Below are 20,341 nucleotides of genomic sequence, written 5' to 3'. Positions count from 1 at the left end.
AAGTCTGGCAAAAAGTCAGCCATTATTCTATAAAACTTTCATAAAATAAATGAATGAACTTTTCAGGCTACTGTCCGGTTCTGCCTTCCAGCTGTTGCTGCTTGTTCTCGCGAGATTTCAGGCACGGTATGAGATCGCTGCTTGTTCTCGCGATATTTCGGCCGCGCTTTGGAAAGCAGAGCTAGATGGTAAAGAAACATGGCACCACACCGGTGAGGTAAGACAACACGTTTACATGTCGTTTTCTATATGTTCTCTGACATTTATCCTAAGGATATGAGGCGGTCTTTGTGGAAAAAAAGCTTGTTTAGTGGACTAACTTTGTACTTAAAGTATGCCCCTTCACTTATGTTTTAACAGGTCTGACACTACTATGCGCCCCGGCTGTATCTAGGCTAACGGCTAACATGCTAACTATTATTTTTATGTCACCAGTCACTTGAAACAAATTTAGGACGATAGGAGACAGGTTGAAATAAAACAAAATTTCCCTTTAATGTCTGGCAGTGGAAGTGGGCGTGGTTTCATCTAAATCTGGCTGGAAGAACAATGCACGCCTTTGGGTCCTATCTTTTTTTAAAGAGAAGCAGTAAGAATTGAGTGCCATCCCTATTAGGTCAATGAGGTCAACACTGAAGGTGCAGTGACAAGGACAGATGGGAATTAAGCATTAGAATTTGGGGATATTATTTGGGAACAAGGGTGCCCACTTGTCCAACTGTCAAAACATATGTTGTTCACTATAAAGCGAAATTGCCAAATCTTAATAAAATGGAAGACCAGTTTTAAAAAATGGTCAAACACTACACTTCCTGCAGAAGGTTTTATCTAAACCATCACAAGATCTCTTTATCATTCAACTTCAACTAGTCTATACCAAAAATAAAATTAAACTAACTTCATAAGAAAAGAAAAACACTTACAGAAAGCTCTCAAGACGATATAGTTGCATCAGTGTCAGCATAAAAACGCAGCCACGACTGCCTTCAAAACCTCTGTGCCCCCTGTGCGTGTGTATTTTCAACACCTCCAAATTATCCTGTCAGTCAAGAGTAGCACCTGGAGTGGACAACTCTCAGGTGTTAAAACTCCTCCGGCAGGAAGAGAAATGACTGCTGGGTCACTTCCGCAACCTCTGTCACACAAACACACGCAAACACGGCAAGACAGTGGTGGTCAGGGAATATGAGCGCCACGGCCAATAAAGTGTTTTCAACTCAGCAGGGATCAAACAGGAATAACCTCCAGCCACAGCAGGGACGGAGTGGCAAATGTGATTGACTTGGAAATATATTGCTTTCATAAAAATGTCTTTGTTTGTTTGTAGTCTTCCAGATGGAGAGAAATACGGAAAGAGAGGAAGCTGTAGTCACAGTCGGCTTACAGCATTTGTTCTCTTTGCTTTTCAGTTTTATTATGTTGCAGTCTTTTTATTTGCCCTTTTGTTCACGACATCCAGCTCGTTTGTCTGTTTAATACTGAGCAAGGTCTGATCTAGTGCCAGTTACATGTCCTGTTTTATGTCCTTGTTGTGATGTGACGACCACCATCAGTGAGAGCGAGGCTGACTATGACAGCGGCGGTCTAGTTGACGTGGTTACCTCAGTCTTTTCAAATTAGGCTAAATGGACACAGCTGAAACCAAACTGGCTCACGTTCATGGAGAGACAGCAGTTAGATTGATGTGCTTTCTCCCTGCCTGTGTTATCCTTGGTTTTTATGCATGTACACACCAAAACACCCATCAGTGTCAGCACCAGCACAAGCAAGTGTTGTTTCACACTGTGTCAACTTCAAGGAACGTATGACAGTATGCTCTGCAGCACCTGCTACTGGCATATGTGGTGTCTGATATCTTAAAAGAAAATACAAACCCTGGACATCTGTGTCTATTTTCCTTTCATTATCAGCCTTTATTAGAGCTGCCACAAATGATCAGTTCATGATTGATTCATCATTTGATTATTTTTGCCATTAATCAAGAAGCCAAAGCAAAAAAAGATGTCAAAATTGTCAAAATATCCATCATTATTTTCCAGTGATGAAGCAAACATCTTAAAATAGCTTGTTCTGTGTGACACACAGTCCAAACTAACTAAATATATAATGACCAAAAAAATAAAAAGCAGCAAATCCTCTTATTTGAGAAGCTAGAACCAGCAATTATTATTATTATTATACAACTTCTGTTAAAGAAATTCCTCTTTAATGGACTTAAATCATTTCAGCACAAATTTTATATAATGCTTCCTTACTGATTGTGTATGGTTAAAGCTGCGTGTGTTGATTTATTGGCCACTTAGGGGCAGGGGACCAACCTGTGAACACACCTTGTGAACTTTACAGTAACAGCAAGGGAAGAAATGACCTCAGAAATTGCAAGAAATTAGTAAAAAGAGAAAATTAAAAACAAGAAAATTAAAAAATTAAAATAATTCTGTACCATAATTTTAAATATGTAATAATAATTATAAATACTAGTCCATACCCACTGGTAGCTTTGTCACCTTCTACCTATGCCAATCCTCAATGCCTATGTGCAGTTTCACATAGATTGACCACGTCAGTGAGTAGAAAAACGTGGGACAGACAGAATGACTGACTGATAGAATGACACACTGACAGTTTACGTGATTATGTACAGCATACCACACCATGACTTAGTCATACCAAAAATTTGAAAAAAACAACACCAAACATTGGGCCACAGGGGGAGCCACAGCCATCGGTCGCATTTTAGCCATTTTTAAGCCTTTTTCTGTTGTTATAGCGCCACCCAGTTGCCAGTTAGAGTTAAATTTCTCAAGTCACCTTGAGGCGTCCTGTTCTACATATCTACCAAGTTCAGTAAAAATCAATATGGCGGTTAGGCCTAGATAAGAAATTAGCTCTCTAGCGCCCCTATTTTGTTTGATGGGGTCAATAATGGAGGGGTCCCCTCAGATTATGTGTGGTCATATGCCTACAAAGTTGCGTGGTGATGGGTGAAACCCTTGAGATGTTATACACCTTTATGTGATGAGCCACGCCCTCCGCAATATTCATTGCCTTATAGAAGCTCAGTTTTAGAAAGTTTTCCAACTTTTGCCAAGAGGGAACTTTAGATATTGGTCCCTAGATTATGTTCACCGAGTTTCATGCAGATCGGTCAAACTTCCTAGGAAGAGATCGATTTTAAGTGTTTTTCAAAAAATTCAAAATGGCAGAAAATCTATATAACTGGAAGTTATGGGTTCTTGAGGCAAATTTGTTCCTCATGAGGAGAGGCATCTCTGTGCAAAGTTTCATGTCTCTGCAACATACGGGGCATGAGATATGCCCATTCAAAGTCTGTAATTTCAATTGGTTGCTTTCGCGCCCCCCTTTGGCCAATTGATGTAATATTGCTTCATTCACATCCTCCCATGACCCTCTACCACTGTGCAGACAGACACACCCACAGACAGAGTTTTCGTCATTATATAGTAAGATAATTTTTCCCTAGCTGTTAAATAATTTTGAAGTCTATCATTTTTTTTTTTTTTACCAAATACCTCATTGCCTTTTTTCCCATGAAAAAAGGCAATGAGGTATAAAAATCACACCAATTTGCTCAGGGTTCAAATTTTTACATACTTGCAAAAGGCATCTGTAAGCAGCACAAGAAAAGTGATGTCAATCCAGGTTTCAAAGGGTTAAACAGAGCCAGCAGTGACCATATTTGGAGAGGAGGGTGGAGCTGTGCAGGAGTGAGGGTTGGATCTGACTCTTAAGCCCCGTTTCCACCGAGCAGTATGGTCTATTTCAGTTCAGTTCGGTACGCTTTTTTTCTGTCCGCTATTGACCAATCAACAGACTGCAGTGTTCACAGCTCCACCTTTTAGTACCAGATCTGTGTGCTAGGTACCCCAACAGAGGGGGGACCAAAAATGGGGATGGTTAGGAATGGTTCCATTGGTACCATCCACAACTTTTCACAGTGGAAACGGAAAAAAGTGAACTGAACTGAACTGGACCGTACTGCTCGGTGGAAACGGGGCTTTAGTAAACAGCTGCCTGCTGCTTGAAACGATGATGTAGACAGCTGTGGGACTGAATCGGCCAGAAAACCAAAACAAAGAGCTCCATGATGCTAAAACACAGAGTGCGTGGTAATTATTTATGGGTTCAGTGTTACATATGACACCTTTCGCAGTATACGTAGTTGTTTGATCAGGTCTTGTTAGAAAAATATTGACTAGTGCAGCTTTACATCAACGTATATTCAAAGAACGGTTCATATGTCGCAGCTTTTCAAAATACATGGGATATGTACGAATTTGGGTGCCTTGCTTTTTGTAGGAAACCAGTTTGTGAGAACAGCCTATTGAAGTATAAGGTCTTTATCATCAGGTGCAAACTGGGTCAGAGAGTTGAAGTGTTGAAAGGCAGAAGTAAACTGCTGTAATAATGATGGACCAGTTGAGACAGAGCGTGGACTGTGACTGACAGAGAAAAGAGAATAAAGATCAATACTGAGAACATTACAGGAGGGAGGAAGTGTATGTTGCCCAGTGTTTTGTTTGGGTTCTTTTTTTCTTCTTCCTCCTCTCTAATGGCAGCGGTCTGAACAGCGAAGCCTCAGCTTGTTCTCCGGCTCCCCTCCGGCTCCCACAGACAAGTGGCGGGCCTTTGTGGTTCACCACACCGATGTGAACTTGATTAAATCTTTCCAGCCAAGAAAACAGACACATCTTCTGGGCTCTCTCTCTTCCCTCTATCTCTCCTCTCCATCCTTTCTTACAATATTGACATTTCCTGTTATCTTCCTCTACCTGTTCCATCGAGACCCCTGCATGTCTTCCCCCACTCTCGTCATCCATTTTCCCTCCACATCATCTGTCCTTTTTTCCATCATCCTCTCTTCTTCTACCAGCTGAAACCACTGCTCATTTGAGCGACTTGTCCTTTCCCTTCTAGCTCAAATCTTCTCCTTTTACATCCTCTGTCTCTTGTGCCCTTCCTCTACCTTGTTTGTTTGTTTCTTTTTTTTTTCCCCTCCCCGCTAATTACCTCCTTCATCCTTCTCTTACTCCTCTCCCTGATCAACGTCTCTCGAGCCAAAGTGACATAAACAACCTGTGGGCATGAGCAGAGGTTTATTCTGGGGTTTTAAGAAAAGGCAAACATGCAAATGTCCCTCCATGACCTGCCTACACACACAGATACACACTCATAGTGCATCTGAGGATCGGAGGAAGTGAGCACACAGCGGTTTACTCGGGGTGAGACTGCTGACATGTTCGCCTCAGGTTTAGAGCACAGTTGAACAAGAATACATTTTTTTCCCCTCAGCTGACAGCTCATAGCACCATCAGGCCTGCCGTACACATAATAGCTTAATATCTGATATTAGGCTTTTTATTCTAAGAGGCTTTTGACAAATATGAGGATCACGCTTACTGTGTGTCTCTGTCTGATTGGAGCATGAAAACATTAATGTATTTGTCAACCACTATAACAGTACAATCAGATATTTAATGCTGCAGTGATGCAGTTGCAGTCATATCTAAACACCGTTCATCTGCACACACTGCGATGCCACACAGCTGGTTCAATATCAGCAAAGTTTCCCTTTATATTCATTGTCTTGTGTGGCGATCAGCAGTGATGTGGTGGTTCACTTTTACACTGTGAGCTGTAGCCTATAGTTCGGCTTTAGCTTCTAACTGTCTTTGTCTTTTTAACCTGTTGTTGCTGCTGAGTCAGTTTGACATCCTGGATATATCCTTCAAACACAGACTGTAGACCCCTCTGTCTGCTTCTCTCTGGAATCACTCCTTCAGTTTTCCAAATATATGATAATATTTCTTCAGGGAGTGCAGTTAGTTACAGTGTGGGCTACATGCTTACTCCATCAGACCATCACAAAGGGGCGGGGCTTAGCAAAAGGTCAATTTGTAAAGTAAAAATTCCACTGCAAATTATATATTTCACCAAACACAGAGGTCTCTTGATATTAATCTTTTGTTAGTCAGCATCACGTTGATTCAGGGTCGTATTTGGGGTTAGTCTTTTCTCCACACCTCATTTCTGCCTCTTTCCCTGTAGAGCCGTGGTTCCCAACTGATGGGTCACGACATAAAAGTGGGTTGCTGGCCCAATCTAAATGGGCCGCAAGCGACCCGCAAACATGTCAATTTTGTAAAACAAAAAAAAAAAGCACACATTATTTTTAAGTACAGTAAATTTCTAGCACAGAGCTTTTATTTTGAAGTGCTCTTTTCTGCTGTAGAGTGGCTAACCAAGAGTTTAGGGCTGATTGTATTAAACTGTGGGACCTCAAACTAATAACTAAGGACAAATCTGGACCCTCTGGCTGGACCAGTTGGGAACCACTGCTGGGGAGAATTATGGAGGCTGAGTTGGAAATTATAAATGACAGTTTTGATAGCATTTTGCGTGCAGGAGGCTCATCTTGTTGTACAGTATGGAGACACGTGCAGAAAGAGCAAATCCATCAGAGGAGCGAAATGTGTTGCAGAATCACCTCTGTTTGTGTAACCTACATTTAAAAGAAGAAAAGGAGGTTGACACTGTACATAGTTGTGCTGCACAAAACAATGAAGTTTTGAGAGAGGGTGGCGTCTAGTAAATCTGGTCCCGTGCAAATAGGGGTAGAGTGTGCTTCAGGAATGAGTCGCAAAAATTAGTTAACATTTTAGGCATTATGGTTCCCTCAGCTCAAAGTCAGTGGGTATTTTGAACATCATCCCTGGAGCTTTCTAAAGACATTACAGTTTTTTTCAGTTCCTAACAAGCAATGGTAAATAGTGAAGCTGCTTTTTCAAAACTCTTCACTCAAACCACCAAACCACTTCATACATGTCTCAAAATAAGCTCACTGGACAATAACCTTAGCAAGAAGTCTCACTCAGAAAGCATACATGTCACTCATACAGGCTTTAATCATGGGCTGCTTGAACTGTTGCATGAGGCACGTTGACTCATAACACACTGACCTGAAAAAACACTGACAAAAGGGAACGTTACATAAATGGTGAAGATTTTATTACGTGAATCAGTTTTCCATTATTGAATAAAATAACACCCTTTCACTTAGTTGACTGTACTAAAGTATATGTAACAAGAATGAATCAGTAATGCAGCAGTTTGCTTCAATATCCTGTATTATTCTATATCTTTGCATTTAGTAATGTGCTTCTGAAGAAGTAAAATGTTGAAAAAAAAATTCAGGATTGCAAAGATAAATTTGGCCACAAGTTCTCAACAAAATCACGTATGTCTTTTCTGGACATGCATCTTGGAAAGTTTTTTTTTTCTGGAACATCTAATGCATGTTATTGTAGATATGTTGCTAAGATTTCCTGCATTTTTCAATACGGTTAATGCAGAAATCCACTAAATTTGTCATCACTCTGTAGTTTTGAAAGCAGCGTGTCAATATAAAGTGTTTTTCAGATGGTGGAGTATGAATGAGAAAAGAGTTGGTGGATTTTCGGAAAATGCATTTTGTGTGGAAGCAATGAAAAATGATTCACAGTTTGGTCCACATAGACCTCTGTTTTCCTGACTATGTGAAGAGTTTCGACAAAGTGACTTAAGTTTTCATTTGGTTTATATAAAACAGGGAGCAGTACTCTCACTGGCCACTTCATTAGGTACACCTTGCTAGTACCGGTTACCTTCGGAACTGCCTTATTTCTTCGTGGCATAGACTCAACAAGGTGGTGGAAACGTTCCTCAGAGATTTTGATCCATACTGACATGACAACATCACGCAGGTCTTCTGCAGACCTTGGTTGTAACAAGTGGCTATCGGAGTTACTGTTGCCTTTCTATCATCTTGAACCAGTCTGGCCGTTTTCCCCTGACCCCAGAGAACATTCACTTACTGGATATTATCTCTGTTTCGGACCATCCTCTGTAAACCCTAGAGATGGTTGTGTGTGAAAATCCCAGTAGATCAGCAGTTTCTGAAATACTCACACCAGCCCGTCTGGCACCAACAACCATGGCACGTTCAAAGTCACTTAAATCACCTTTCTTTCCCATCCTGATGCTCAGTTTGAACTTCAGCAGGTCGTCTTGACCATGTCTACATGCCTAAATGCATTGAGTTGGTAGCACGTGACTAGCAGATTAGCGCTAACGAGCAGTTGAACAGGTATACCTAATAAAGTGGCAGGTGAGTGTATTTGTATTGTATCAGATATAGCGCAATGCTAAGTTTCATCTGTTGTCCCTGGGCGTGGATATACTGCACACATACACATACTAGTTTAGAACTTTGCATGTCATAATTTTCATTTAAAACTATAATATATTGTGTTATAAAGCATTTTTACGTGTTTACATAGGGTTAATAAAGTAAATTAGGGGGTTGTGGTTATTTCCCAGGGAGTTTTTGTATACTTTATAATGTTGCTTTTGGCTGTCGACTGTGCAGATCTCATTATCCTTCAGGCCTTTCAATAATTCACTTAAACTCTTTCTCACTAAAAGAAACATCACTGCAAGTGCTCAATGAATTTTGTTTTAAAGCAGCGTAGGTGGAAATCTAAAAGGACCTAAAGCACCATCATGTTTCACTTAGTATCCATGAGAATTACTTCCTTCTAAAGCCTGAGTATTTGTTGAATATCCTAAATTCTCTGTCTCAGAATGACCACAGCTACAAACACAAACCCTTAAGTTCATCTTCGTTCACTGTGTGTGTGTGTGTGTGTGTGTGTGTGTGTGACGTCTGCATTCAGATCCCTGACAGTGCACTGCAGGGTTCCATCCAGCTCCTGTTTGGCCGTGCAGCTTTCCCCTTCAGATTATCAGGCGTTCATTGGTTGCACATGGCATTGTTATGCAACAACACATTTGAATTTCGAAGCGTTTTTTCGGGAGATTACACTGTCGGCCCACTGCAGCCCCTGCACGCACCCGCCCCGGGATCCAAATGATATGTCATTTTTAGCTGTGGCATATTTTTTTCATTAAGCAGTTCAGATACAAGAGATAGTGTCAGCATGGATGTGTGTTTCCAGAGAACATCGCAAATATATCAATGAATAGTTAACTGTCTTTCAGCTCAGACTTATTGTCTTCAGTTCTCCTGGTCACATTAACTGCCGAGAAGAACGCTCTGCACTTTGGGGAAATTTACTGAGATATAAGACTACAAATAAGCATTTGGAGAGAAGAAAGAACTTGAACTTTGTCATTCATTATCTCTTAACAAGAAAAGATCCAGCGCACTTTCTTCTTGTGTCTGTGTTTTCCTAAAAAGGCAGAACATTTCAGTCCTGTGTGCCCCGGTGCAGGGTGTGTGCATGACGGCAGCAGAGTGGAAGCAAGCTGCTGGTAGTTTTGCATGTTTCCATGATGCAAGCAGCAGCCCTGTTCTCAGTGATAATGGATTGATGAAGTCTCTAATCGAGTTAACGGACACGTAATAAACGTGTGTGTTTTCTGTCTATGTCTTGTGTGTTTTACCCCAAACGAGTGACAACAGCAACACACACACAGAAACACATACACACACACTCTAATTTTATTGGTAACTACCTCATAAGGAGCAAGCAGAGGGGAGGATACAGAAGGAAAGCAGCTCTTGTTGTATCTAAGCAACAACAGACAGCAGAGATGGTCCTTGATCACTGCTGATGATGATGTTTCATTGTGTGTGTGTGTGTGTGTGTGTGTGTGTGTGTGTGTGTGTGTGAGAGAGAGAGAGAGAGAGAGAGAGAGAGAGAGAGCACATGTGCACAAATACATTTACTGTGATGTAACTTGCCTACACACACACTTACATCGCTTTCAGTTTTTACACATGTGTGTTTATTTGCATATGTGTGTGTGTGTTTGCCTTATTAGTATGTTTACAGGCGTGTCGAAGTTGCTCTGGCGTTGTTTGGCGCCAGCGTTGCCATGGAAGTGACTGATGCCTTTAACGCTGCCACAGCCAGCAGAGGGGAGGATTTAGATGAGAACGTGGGATGCTCAGATTTTCCTTCTGCTCCTCGTACTTCATTGTGTGTGTGTGTGTGTGTGTAGGCTTGTGGGCGAGCGAGAGACAGAGACAGAGAGAGAGACAAAAAGACAGGGAGGAGGATCACTGTAGCTGAGATTTTGTATTGGATAAAGAGTGAACTGTGAGGTTGAAGCACTACATTCATGAACAAGGTAAAAGCTTCTCACTCTGGCTTCTTCTTTCTGATACTCGGAGCGAGAGACCTGCACTGCCCTCTACTGCATCAAGCTGGAAGAGCATGAAACAAATCTGAAGATGACAAGATATATTACAATAATACCACCTTATTATTGATAGAAATTCTGCAATGTTGTTCACATTCAAGGATTGGTTTGTTTTTGTTTCATATCATTTTCTTCATAAGTTTTTTTGATATAATTTGAATCCAATTTAAAGCATAATACTAATATTTTCACTCATATTTCTGCCGTAAATCGATGTTTTGCCTTTTCTCTTTTCTCTCTGTCTTGCTCATATCTTCACTCAGTGATGAAGACGAAGATGAATCCCAATACACCCCTTTGCTCTACCACTTATTTTGTGTGTTCACATCTAGGGATAGGCTGTACCGATTCTTGTTGGGAAAGAGGTATAGCGTGAAGTGTTGGCCCTCCAAATTTAGGTTTTTCAGAGGCACACTCCAAACAAATGTATTTTCTACATTAATAAAGATTTTAAATTAATAATAACGATCATATTATCTTAGTTTAATGGTTATTCATTCATTTTCCATAACTGCTAATCCTGTTTGGGGTCGCAATGGGGCTGGAGCCTATCCCAGCTGACATTAGGCAAGAGGCGGGGTACAACCCGGACAGGTCGCCAGATCAACCCATAGTCGACACATAGAGAAAGACAACCGTTCACACTCACATTCACACCTATGGCCAATGTAGAGTCACCAATTAACCTGCATGTCTTTGGACTGTGAGAGGAAGCTGGAGAACCTGGAGAAACCCACGCTGACATGGGGAAATTATGAAAGCTCCACACAGAAGGGCTCCCCTCAAACCAAGAACCCTCTTGCTGTGAAGCGACAATAGCTATGTTTCCATCCAAAAGTGATTCAAATCATTGGGAAATGCGCATTAAAAGAAATATGAATCCTGTGTGTTTCCATTAAATGTACGGGCTTTGGTGAAAACTCTTGCAAGTTTTCCGCAGAGCCGGAAACAAAACAAGTCTCGCATTCTTCTTCTTCTACGTTTTCTGGCGGTTGGCAACCAGCTTGTAAATGCATTACCGCCTTCCCGACCCGGAGTGTGGATATCACCATGGAGAGAGGTGCGCTACGTCAGACTTAATTCGAACATAACTGTTTCCATCCCCCGTTTTGAGAATCAACATTTTTTCATCAACCGAAACCCGGCTAAAGCGAGCGTATTTTAGTTTGTGCGAATCAGGGGATTTTAATTCTAATTTTGGCGTTTCCGTCATAATTTCCCGATGTGATACTTCTAGATGCGCATCTAAACAGGCTGATGGAAACATGGCTAATGTTAACCACTATGGTTAGCATTGTCACTTAATATATCATAATCCATTCTAGCTGGCACTGGACATCATTATGACGTCAGAAAGACGATGGACTCTTACATCCGACAGGCATTTAATTTAGCTGTGAATGAAAATCAGGTTGACAATATTTTAAATGTCCCACTACGTTAGAATTTCTTGTTGTGAGGGTGTTAACATCATGACGATTTACAGACATTGGGTTTTGTTGTGCATATCTTGCGACTAAATGTCATACGTCAAGATGATGTTGGCATGAGACGTTTGGAAGACTTTGGACTTTGTTTACTTAACAACACAACATATAACCAACAAAATATCAACATCATCTGTCGTTAGTACTCTACATCGAATTGACAGTGGCATTAGATATTGTCCTGACATTGACTTTGGTCACCTGGGGTCTCATTTATAAAGCAGTGCATAGGATCCATGCTAAAAATATACGTATGGACACAAGCCAAAAATGGCGTGCGCAACAAAATATTTGACGATTTCTACAGTCAGGCTTCCACCTCACTATCTGCCAGTTTCCCATCTCCAAAATGTTTATAAGCATGGGTCAAATATCTCCCATCAAGTTGTTTTGTGCATATGCAGTGTTTATAAATGAGACCCCTGAGGTCGCAATCTGAATTGAACCAAATATTATTGTCAAACAAAGTTGGTGGCCAGCTGGGTTTTCTTTATAACAAACATAACTAAAAAAAAAGTCCAGTGATATGGTGATGTCTTGGTGGCTAACTAGCAAGCTGTTAAATTATTCTTGATGATTTGTGTGTGCCAGTCTCACAGTCTGACATCATTCTTTCTTCTGTGTTCTGATGCCATCAGACTTTTGGGAAGATTGGACTAACTGTCTGTTTAAGAGTCATTTAAGTTGACTTCATGTTAGTCTAACTTTGTTTTCACTTGGTCAGTTTATTATTAAGAAGATTGTGTTTTCTTGGTTGCTGGGTTTCAGTGTACTGTGTTCTTCCTCTCCTGTGTTCCTGTGCTGCCTTTCCCTCATTTGCCCATCTACACACCTGCCCTGAATCAGCCTCGTTAGTTCTTCCCCTGCTCTTCTGCCTCGTCACCTTATTCCCCTCAGCTGTGCTCCTCTCCCTTTCTCTCCACCTGCACTTCATCCCCTCGTCAGATTAGTTTGTATTTAAGTCCTGGTTTTCACTTCAGTCTTTGTTGGGTCTTTGATTTGGTTGTGAGGTCTAGGTTTTGTTGTTTTCCTTGCTTAGAATAAAGAATGATCTAATCAAGTTCCTGTCTCCTGCATTTGGGTCCACCTGCTCCACACCTCATGACAAAGTCCATGTTATCATCATCCCCCTCTTTGTTGGCAAATGATGCCCAAATATTAAACTTGAAGTCCAGCAGTGAAGTTGCTGCACTTGTTACAGCCCCTCTAATATCAGCGCAGACTGGTAATGAAGCAGTGTTCCTTTTTTATTTGATGATTTGTGTGATCGATTGATAGCTTGAAACTTGAGTTGTGAATGAATCATAATCTTCCATGCTTGTCTGTCTCTATCAGATAAATGCCAAATGTCATTGCGACCCATTATTGCCATAGTTGCATCTGTTTACATAAACCTCATCGATGGCTATTGATGACATATTAGAATCTTGAAGGGTTGTCACATTTTATAGGGGAAGATTTCAGCCACAACCATTTGTAACTCTGTTCTGGGAAAAAGGGCCACTAAAAACAAGGGGTTTGGGTCAATATGAAAAAAGGACTGGGACCAAGAGCTACTTTTTACCCCTTTAGAAGAAGCCAGATATTGTTTCTTGGGCAGCATTTGCTAAAGTAGGCTAACACCCATGAACCTAAAAGAAATGACCAAAGTAGAAAGTCCAGCGCAGGGCAGCAACTAATTATTATTTGCATAATTGATTTATTGATTTGAGGCATCATTTTGTGCGTAAAATATCAGAAAACAACTTTTAAAAGAGTCTAAAGATGATTAGTTTAATATCATAGAAGACTGAGAAACCTGAGCAAACATTCACATTTGAAAATCTGGAAAAACAAAAGTAGATTTGGGGTATTTTTGCCTTACAATCAGGCAGTCTACAGGTCCTTAAAAAGTCTTCAAGTGTTCTAAATTGTCTTAATATAAAGCCTTAAGACGTCTGACATTGTCTTAAAACATCGTCTCAAAAATGTCTCCAGCCTGACAAACCCAGTGACTGTTTACAATCATTGGACAGGTTGAAGAATTGCAATAATAAATAGCTTTTATGACAGCAATGAGATTTTGTTTTCTTTTTACATTAAACACATTAAACCTAAACTCACACAGTGGTTGTTATTTTTCCTTACTGTTGATTTTGAAGTGAATCAGTGTGTTTACTTGGATAGAGTAAGGTCTTAAATTTCATATGAGGTGGTATCAAAAAGGTCTTAAATAGTCTTAAATTTACCTTGGTTATATCTGTAGACACCCTGATAATGGACATAAAGGATAATCAAAATAGTTGCTCTAACCCGAAAAACAAGAAACCTTAATTTGTCTTACTTTCTGTTTCATCATTATTTTTTTATGCCTCTGACTTTTTCATGATTCATAACTCTAAATTCCCTTAAAAAACTGTTGCCATTCAAACCTCACTGCCACATCCAGCGATGAGCTAAATGTCAAAATAAATCACATTAAATCTCTCAAACACAGAACCAAATGAGCTGCAGCGACTCTAAGTGACATTTCCTTTTCATCGTTTTGCGTTTGTATTCGGCCCTGGAATATTTATGCTTTGGAGAGAAAATACATTACCACTGTTTTAATGGAGAATCTCGGCAAACATGTCCTTGTGTGAAAGTTCACACTGACTCCCTGAAACATTCAGATTAGAGCCTTTTTTTTACCCTCCTTGCTCGCTGTGTCTGATTACATTTAAATATGCAGAGTGGAGGTTGGAGCTGATAAACAGAGGATTTAGTGTGATCCTGTTTCTGCTCTCCGTCTGTTGGAGTTTTGTTGTGTGTTCACTGTCAGAAACTTCAGATTTATTTTCTCTCAGATGTACCCTGGCGCTCTCTTTCTTACCGTCTTTCCTTCCTCTTGTTTAATCCATGTTGTGTGTGTGTGTGACTCTCTTGTGGCTGACATTTATTTGTGTGTTCACATGATGTTGCTAAGTGGGGCAGTGTTGGAGTCGGCCCATTGGGCACTTACAGTAGATGTTGTCGCCATGGTGAAAGTGGCATGCTCCTGCCACCCCACCCCCCCTTACTCCTACCGTTGCTATGTAACAGCACTCCTTTTCTTTCCATTTGTCAGTTATCACACATGGGAAACGTCACGCCTCCATCACATTATCTGCTCACCTATTGCCTGACCATGAGAGGCAGAGAGTACACACAGTGTTGTGTAATTATCATCTGTTGTCCTCTTAAGGTTGTTTTACAGTAGAACATGTGAGACGGACTTTTTAGTATTTTGCAGTGTTTCTTGTTTTTGTTGATTTTACATTTGCATGTGCCCTAACACCCACCAGTGTTATTATCCAGTTGGTGCGGTTTCACAAGTAAATTTTGACAGTATGTTTTGCTCCACAGCACCTGTTGTCAGCGTATGTGCTGTCCGATTTTAATGAGCCATTAGCTGAGTAACTGGCGACAGAACACCATCCATCCATCCATCCATCCATCCATCCATCCATCAACAAATTCCCAAATACATTTTTTGAGACCAGCTGTATTTTACCATGTAGTCCAGGGTGTATGTGACATTGGTATTTATAATAAGTAACTTTTACATTAAGTATTAAAGAAAGGTCTGTGAGAATATTATTATAGTATATAGACACTTATGAAATTGGTGGACAACAATATCGTAGGTACGATCATCTCTTAAGTGCAGTAATCTGAATGGCAGGGTGAGATCCGGTTCTGGCCCCTGTACGTTTGACACCCCTGCCTTAGAAGCGTAAGAAACTTTAAGTTTTTTCTTTTTCATTTGACAAAGAAGAAGCCAAATTTTCCAAATGTTAAAGTAGCCGTGTGTGACATTCAGAGAATATGTATGATTCAGAGTCTGGGCAGGATTGTCTGCACACAGCTCTCAACATGGAGGTGGCCCAGTCGGTGGCTAGCAGCTAAAGATGCTAACTCCATAGCGCTTACAATGTCAACAGTGCTGACTGAGCTAACATAAAGGACTTTTCCGTCCACCTTTTTCATGGGCATTTACAATTTAAAATCTTAGATTGGAACCGAAAATAGATAAATAGATACCGGTAAATAAAATCGCAAAAAAAGTTTTTACGCTAGGGGGAAGTGGAAAAGTTGTATTGATAAAAGTTAAATGCAACTAAGTGCCACGGAAACAGATTCAGTGAATTAATGATAATGTAATGTTTCCATCGTAGCATAGGGCACTGCAACCTCTCATCGTCATCTCTTGATGATTTTTAACACACTTAAATGCACACAGGAAGTACAAAGCTGTAATATTAATGGCACAAAACTCTTAATTTCCACTGTCCGGTGTTCTCTCCATTAGTATAAGTCGACTGTTTTCCTTTGTTTGAGCTCTGAGTGACGCTCTTTTAATGAGGTTGTCTTGTTCCGCCCTTTTCTGCAGTGGCACCTGACTGCAGAAGTAGCGCCACCCACTGCTTACCTCGATGAATTAACTCCCAATATTTGCAAAGCAGTAGTGGACGGAAACATACTTTACAACTTTCTGAAAATTTGGTTAAAAATTACACTACTTTTGGATAGAAACTCAGCCTATTGTAACCCAGGGGGGAACCAGAGGGTGGGCGTTATGCTACTGTGACGATGCCATCCTGATATCAGCTGTAATCACCCTATGAGTACTGTGCAGAGCGACAGCAATTAGCCACCCAGTTGGACATACTAACAGGGACTCATGCACCAGCATGCAGGCACACATGGACAGACTACCACAACAACGAACAAAGAAGCTTGGATTACAACACACACAGAGGGAGTGTAACACCATTACTCCACTTTATCTTAACATAACAAATCGCAGTTTGAATGAATGAATACTTTATTTGTCAGAATCACTTCTGAAAATTTTCTTGCGTCCAAGACACTTGTTTCTCGTGACAGAAAACAACATAATATAACAGACAACCAGACAAAATGTCACATCAGACAAAGCATAACAAAATATGACATGAGACAACCATCAGACATGTGACGTGCTATATGTAACCTCATCAAAGTGGCTGCAGTGCCTCCAGGTCCCTACCCTAGCGGCTATTAAATGCCCCCCTGCCCTGACAAACCCGACTGATTCAACATTTTAACAGATTGAGGAATAAAGGAGTTCCTCAGTCTATTTGATCTAGCTATAGGGACTCTATATCTCCTGTTGGATGGCAGCAACTGGTATTCTTCAAATAAAACATGTGTCGGGTCGGACAAAATATTGTCTGCCAGGGACAGCATTCGTCTATTATATGCAGCTCTAAAAACTGGCTCAAGTGTTTGGCCTACAATCTTTGAGCAGATACGTAGCTGTCTCCCCAGTCGAGCTTTAAGTTGCACTGAGAGACAACTATACCATGCACTGACTCCATACTGCGTAACACTGAGAACAATAGATTGAAAGAACAATAACAGAATAGGCTTACTAGTACCAAAAGATCTTAGTCTCCTAAGGAAATAAATACGTTGCTGTATTTTGCAACAGATATAATCGATGTGTATGCTCCATGATAGAGCAGCGTCCACATGGATGCCTAAGTATTTGTAGGAAACAACTTGTTCGATATTTGTGTTATTGATAGTGACAGGTGTAGAATATGAGTTCTCTGGAAGACCAAAAATGACTTCTTTTGTCTTCTTTGCATTGATAATAAGTGAGTTCTTCTCACACCACTCCACAAGACTATCTGTATGAACCTGATGAATACTGGGGTCGTCTTCGGTCCCCAGCAGAGACAACAATACAGTATCATCAGAGAACTTCAAAATAAACGTATTTGGTCCATTAGTTTGCTGCTGTATTAATGTTCTGAATGTCACAGTGACTTTCAATGTTGTCTGAACACAAGGGGTTGAACTTGGCAGTTTTAGCTAAATACAATGAAGTTGTAATTTTGGATATCTGTTTAAAGAATAAGTAACTTAGACTACACATAGAGCTCAAGTACTTGCTAAATCTTTCATGCTACAGAATCTTCAATCTGTAACTTTTGTTTTTAGTTCCCATCATATTTCTCAGAAGTCCTTTGTTTTCACTTCTTTTGCCAGTATTGTTCAGAAATCTACTTGCAAAGAATCAAAACATGAGGGAGATTAATAATCCACACAAATATAGCACAGAGCAGTAATTTCCTAGGGACTGAAGCTCATATCTTTTTTGTTTGCTGCCTGGCTTTGGAGTGACTCTCGGTGACTCACCGCCCCATCTCTGGCCACTTTAACCCCTGAGTCAGTGTGGAGTCATGAAGTATCTGAATCTGGCTCAAAGCTCAAACACACAGACACACACACATATGGTTACATCTTCTCTCTTTGTCTCCCTTTCATCTTCCAGTGGGGGAAGCAAGGAACCTGATTCCTATGGATCCAAATGGTTTATCAGACCCTTATGTTAAACTCAAGCTCATCCCCGACCCAAAGAACGAGACCAAACAGAAGACCAGGACCATCCGTTCCTCTCTTAACCCCTGCTGGAACGAGTCCTTCACCTTGTGAGTCAACAACTCTGAGTGTGTCTGCTGTTGGGCATTTAATTTATGACAAGAATGATCATTTTACATTATCAGAGAAACTCAAATGGTTACAAAATTAATATAGGAGACATTTTAAGGACACCATTTTATCCTTGAATTCTCTGCCGTCACATGTTTTCCCTCTGTATGTCTGTGTGTGTGTTCAGTAAGCTGAAAGCATCAGATAAGGACCGCCGTCTGTCCATCGAGGTGTGGGATTGGGACCGAACCACTCGCAACGACTTCATGGGCTCCATGTCGTTTGGAGTGTCCGAGCTCATCAAATCCACCAACTGTGGATGGTCAGTCAGTCTTTCCTTGTTTCTTTCTCTTGAGGGGGTGAACATATAAAGTTTCTGATTCTCTAAAACATCAGCTGGTGTGAGGGAGTTGTCATTTACAGCCAGCAAAGAAATCACAAAGACATCACATGCTGGATTTATACAGCATGGTACATCACGTAAAATAGTAAAGCTGTACCAGTTCTGTAACGGTGTCACAACCAGTGTTTCTTAAACGAATGAGTGATCAAAAGTGTAAAAGGAGATTAAAGCTATAATTAAAAAAAACACTGAATTTCGTTAATATTCTGGTAGTATATAGACTACAGAGGCCTTGAGAGGCAAGTGAGGAGAAAAAAAAATCTGGTAATCCATTTTCCAAGTCTGATCTCAACTGCTTAAGCGTTAATGACTTAAAAACAGGTGGGGAAAAAAGTTTTGCCAGGGTAATCTCTCTAAGTTCCTTAAAAATACTCTGTAACCAAATAGGGAGAAGAAGAGTTCAATTTTTTTTTTCTGTCAGAATATTTTGTTTTTTGCATAGGCTGTAAAAATAATGGAAGTAGCCACCATCATGTCACCAGTTATTTGTGGATTGGCTTTTTGAAGCCTTGAGTTCGGCATTTTGTTCGTCAACATCTTGTTTTTTGAAGGCAAAAGTGACCAAATGCTGCCAAGAGGGTAGAGCTGTGGACAATTGACCTATGGCTAAGCCACGCCCCCTCCACTCACTCAGACAAAATATCAACATTCAGTGACCGGCGCTATGGCAGGTGTCACAGTACACGGCATTTCGCAGGAGGCAATTTATTAATTTTTGGCTCAGAATATGAGAAAAGGATAATGGCCTTTTTATCAACTTTACCAAGAGTGTCTCTCTGTTAGTTTGGTGCTACAGTATTTACACTGAATCATTCAGCATAACGTTTGCCAACCTTTGTTATCTCTGCGATTACAGATAAATTAATGAAGCTAAACTCCAGAAGTTAACGTTAGCTTAACTAGAGCCCTTTGGACAACAGCTAACAATGATGTACGATCACCAAAGTACAACTAGAACAAAATAGGCTAATGACTCCTGGCAAACAAGGTGACATGATGAACAACGCAGCTAGGAGCTAACGTTAGGCTAACTTTGAAATATAAAGTTATCTTTAATATCTCTAGCTAACGTTAGCTAAAGTTAGCCTAACGTTAGCTAGAGATATTAAAGATAACTTTATATTTCTTTCCAGCAAAGTGACAATATGTTGCCTCAAACAGGATGTTGACTTACCTTAGAACAGATGTAGACATCCTTGTTAATCTTACTCACGTTGAGTTGATGTTGGTGGTCTAACGTTACTGCACAACTTTATCCAAAGGAGACACTTTTCTCGGTTGAGATGTGGTTTAGGAAAGGGTAAAAAATACACCCCGTCGCCCAGCCTCTCAGGATACCCTGTGTCGGAGTTGCATGTACCCCATGCACACCGTTTGACCATTTTTAAACTTCCGATCTCAGAAAAAGCTCTTAACACCGAACGAATGCTGTAATGCATTTCAATGGACGTCCAGGCAGAGAATGTCCGAGCGTATGGGAATGGCTATACGCACTGTGACTGGCTCATCGCGTTTGAGGGCGGGGGCTTAGCCAGTCAATTAGACTGTCACCATCAGCCTGCTCAGACCGGCCAGGTCACACAGCTGCAACTTTTGTCTTCAACGTTCTAAAACGGTTTCATCTTGTCACAAATCTTTGGTCTGAGCTGGGTTTTAAATATGTGTAACTTTGGGCCTTAATGAAATGTGAACAGGTGAGTAATATAAAAAGTCACCCCTCGTACAGTTGTCATTCAGAGGGAAA

At 40.6% G+C, this 20,341-nt stretch overlaps 1 protein-coding gene across 2 annotated transcripts in view; it reads left to right on the top strand.

The window, feature by feature from the left end:
- Positions 1–20,341, top strand: part of prkcab (protein kinase C, alpha, b) — a 156,791-nt gene that overhangs the window by 107,916 nt on the left and 28,534 nt on the right. For both annotated transcript variants that reach the window (XM_050068636.1, XM_050068635.1), the window contains exons 6-7: positions 18,037–18,193; positions 18,382–18,516. In XM_050068636.1, coding sequence (XP_049924593.1) covers positions 18,037–18,193; positions 18,382–18,516 — 292 coding nt within the window. The remainder of the gene's footprint in view (positions 1–18,036; positions 18,194–18,381; positions 18,517–20,341) is intronic.

The sequence above is a fragment of the Epinephelus moara genome, chromosome 18 (assembly GCF_006386435.1).
Source record: "Epinephelus moara isolate mb chromosome 18, YSFRI_EMoa_1.0, whole genome shotgun sequence".
NCBI lineage: Eukaryota > Metazoa > Chordata > Actinopteri > Perciformes > Serranidae > Epinephelus > Epinephelus moara.
Note: the sequence above shows the minus strand (reverse complement) of the source record. Positions and strands in the feature narration are given on the sequence as shown.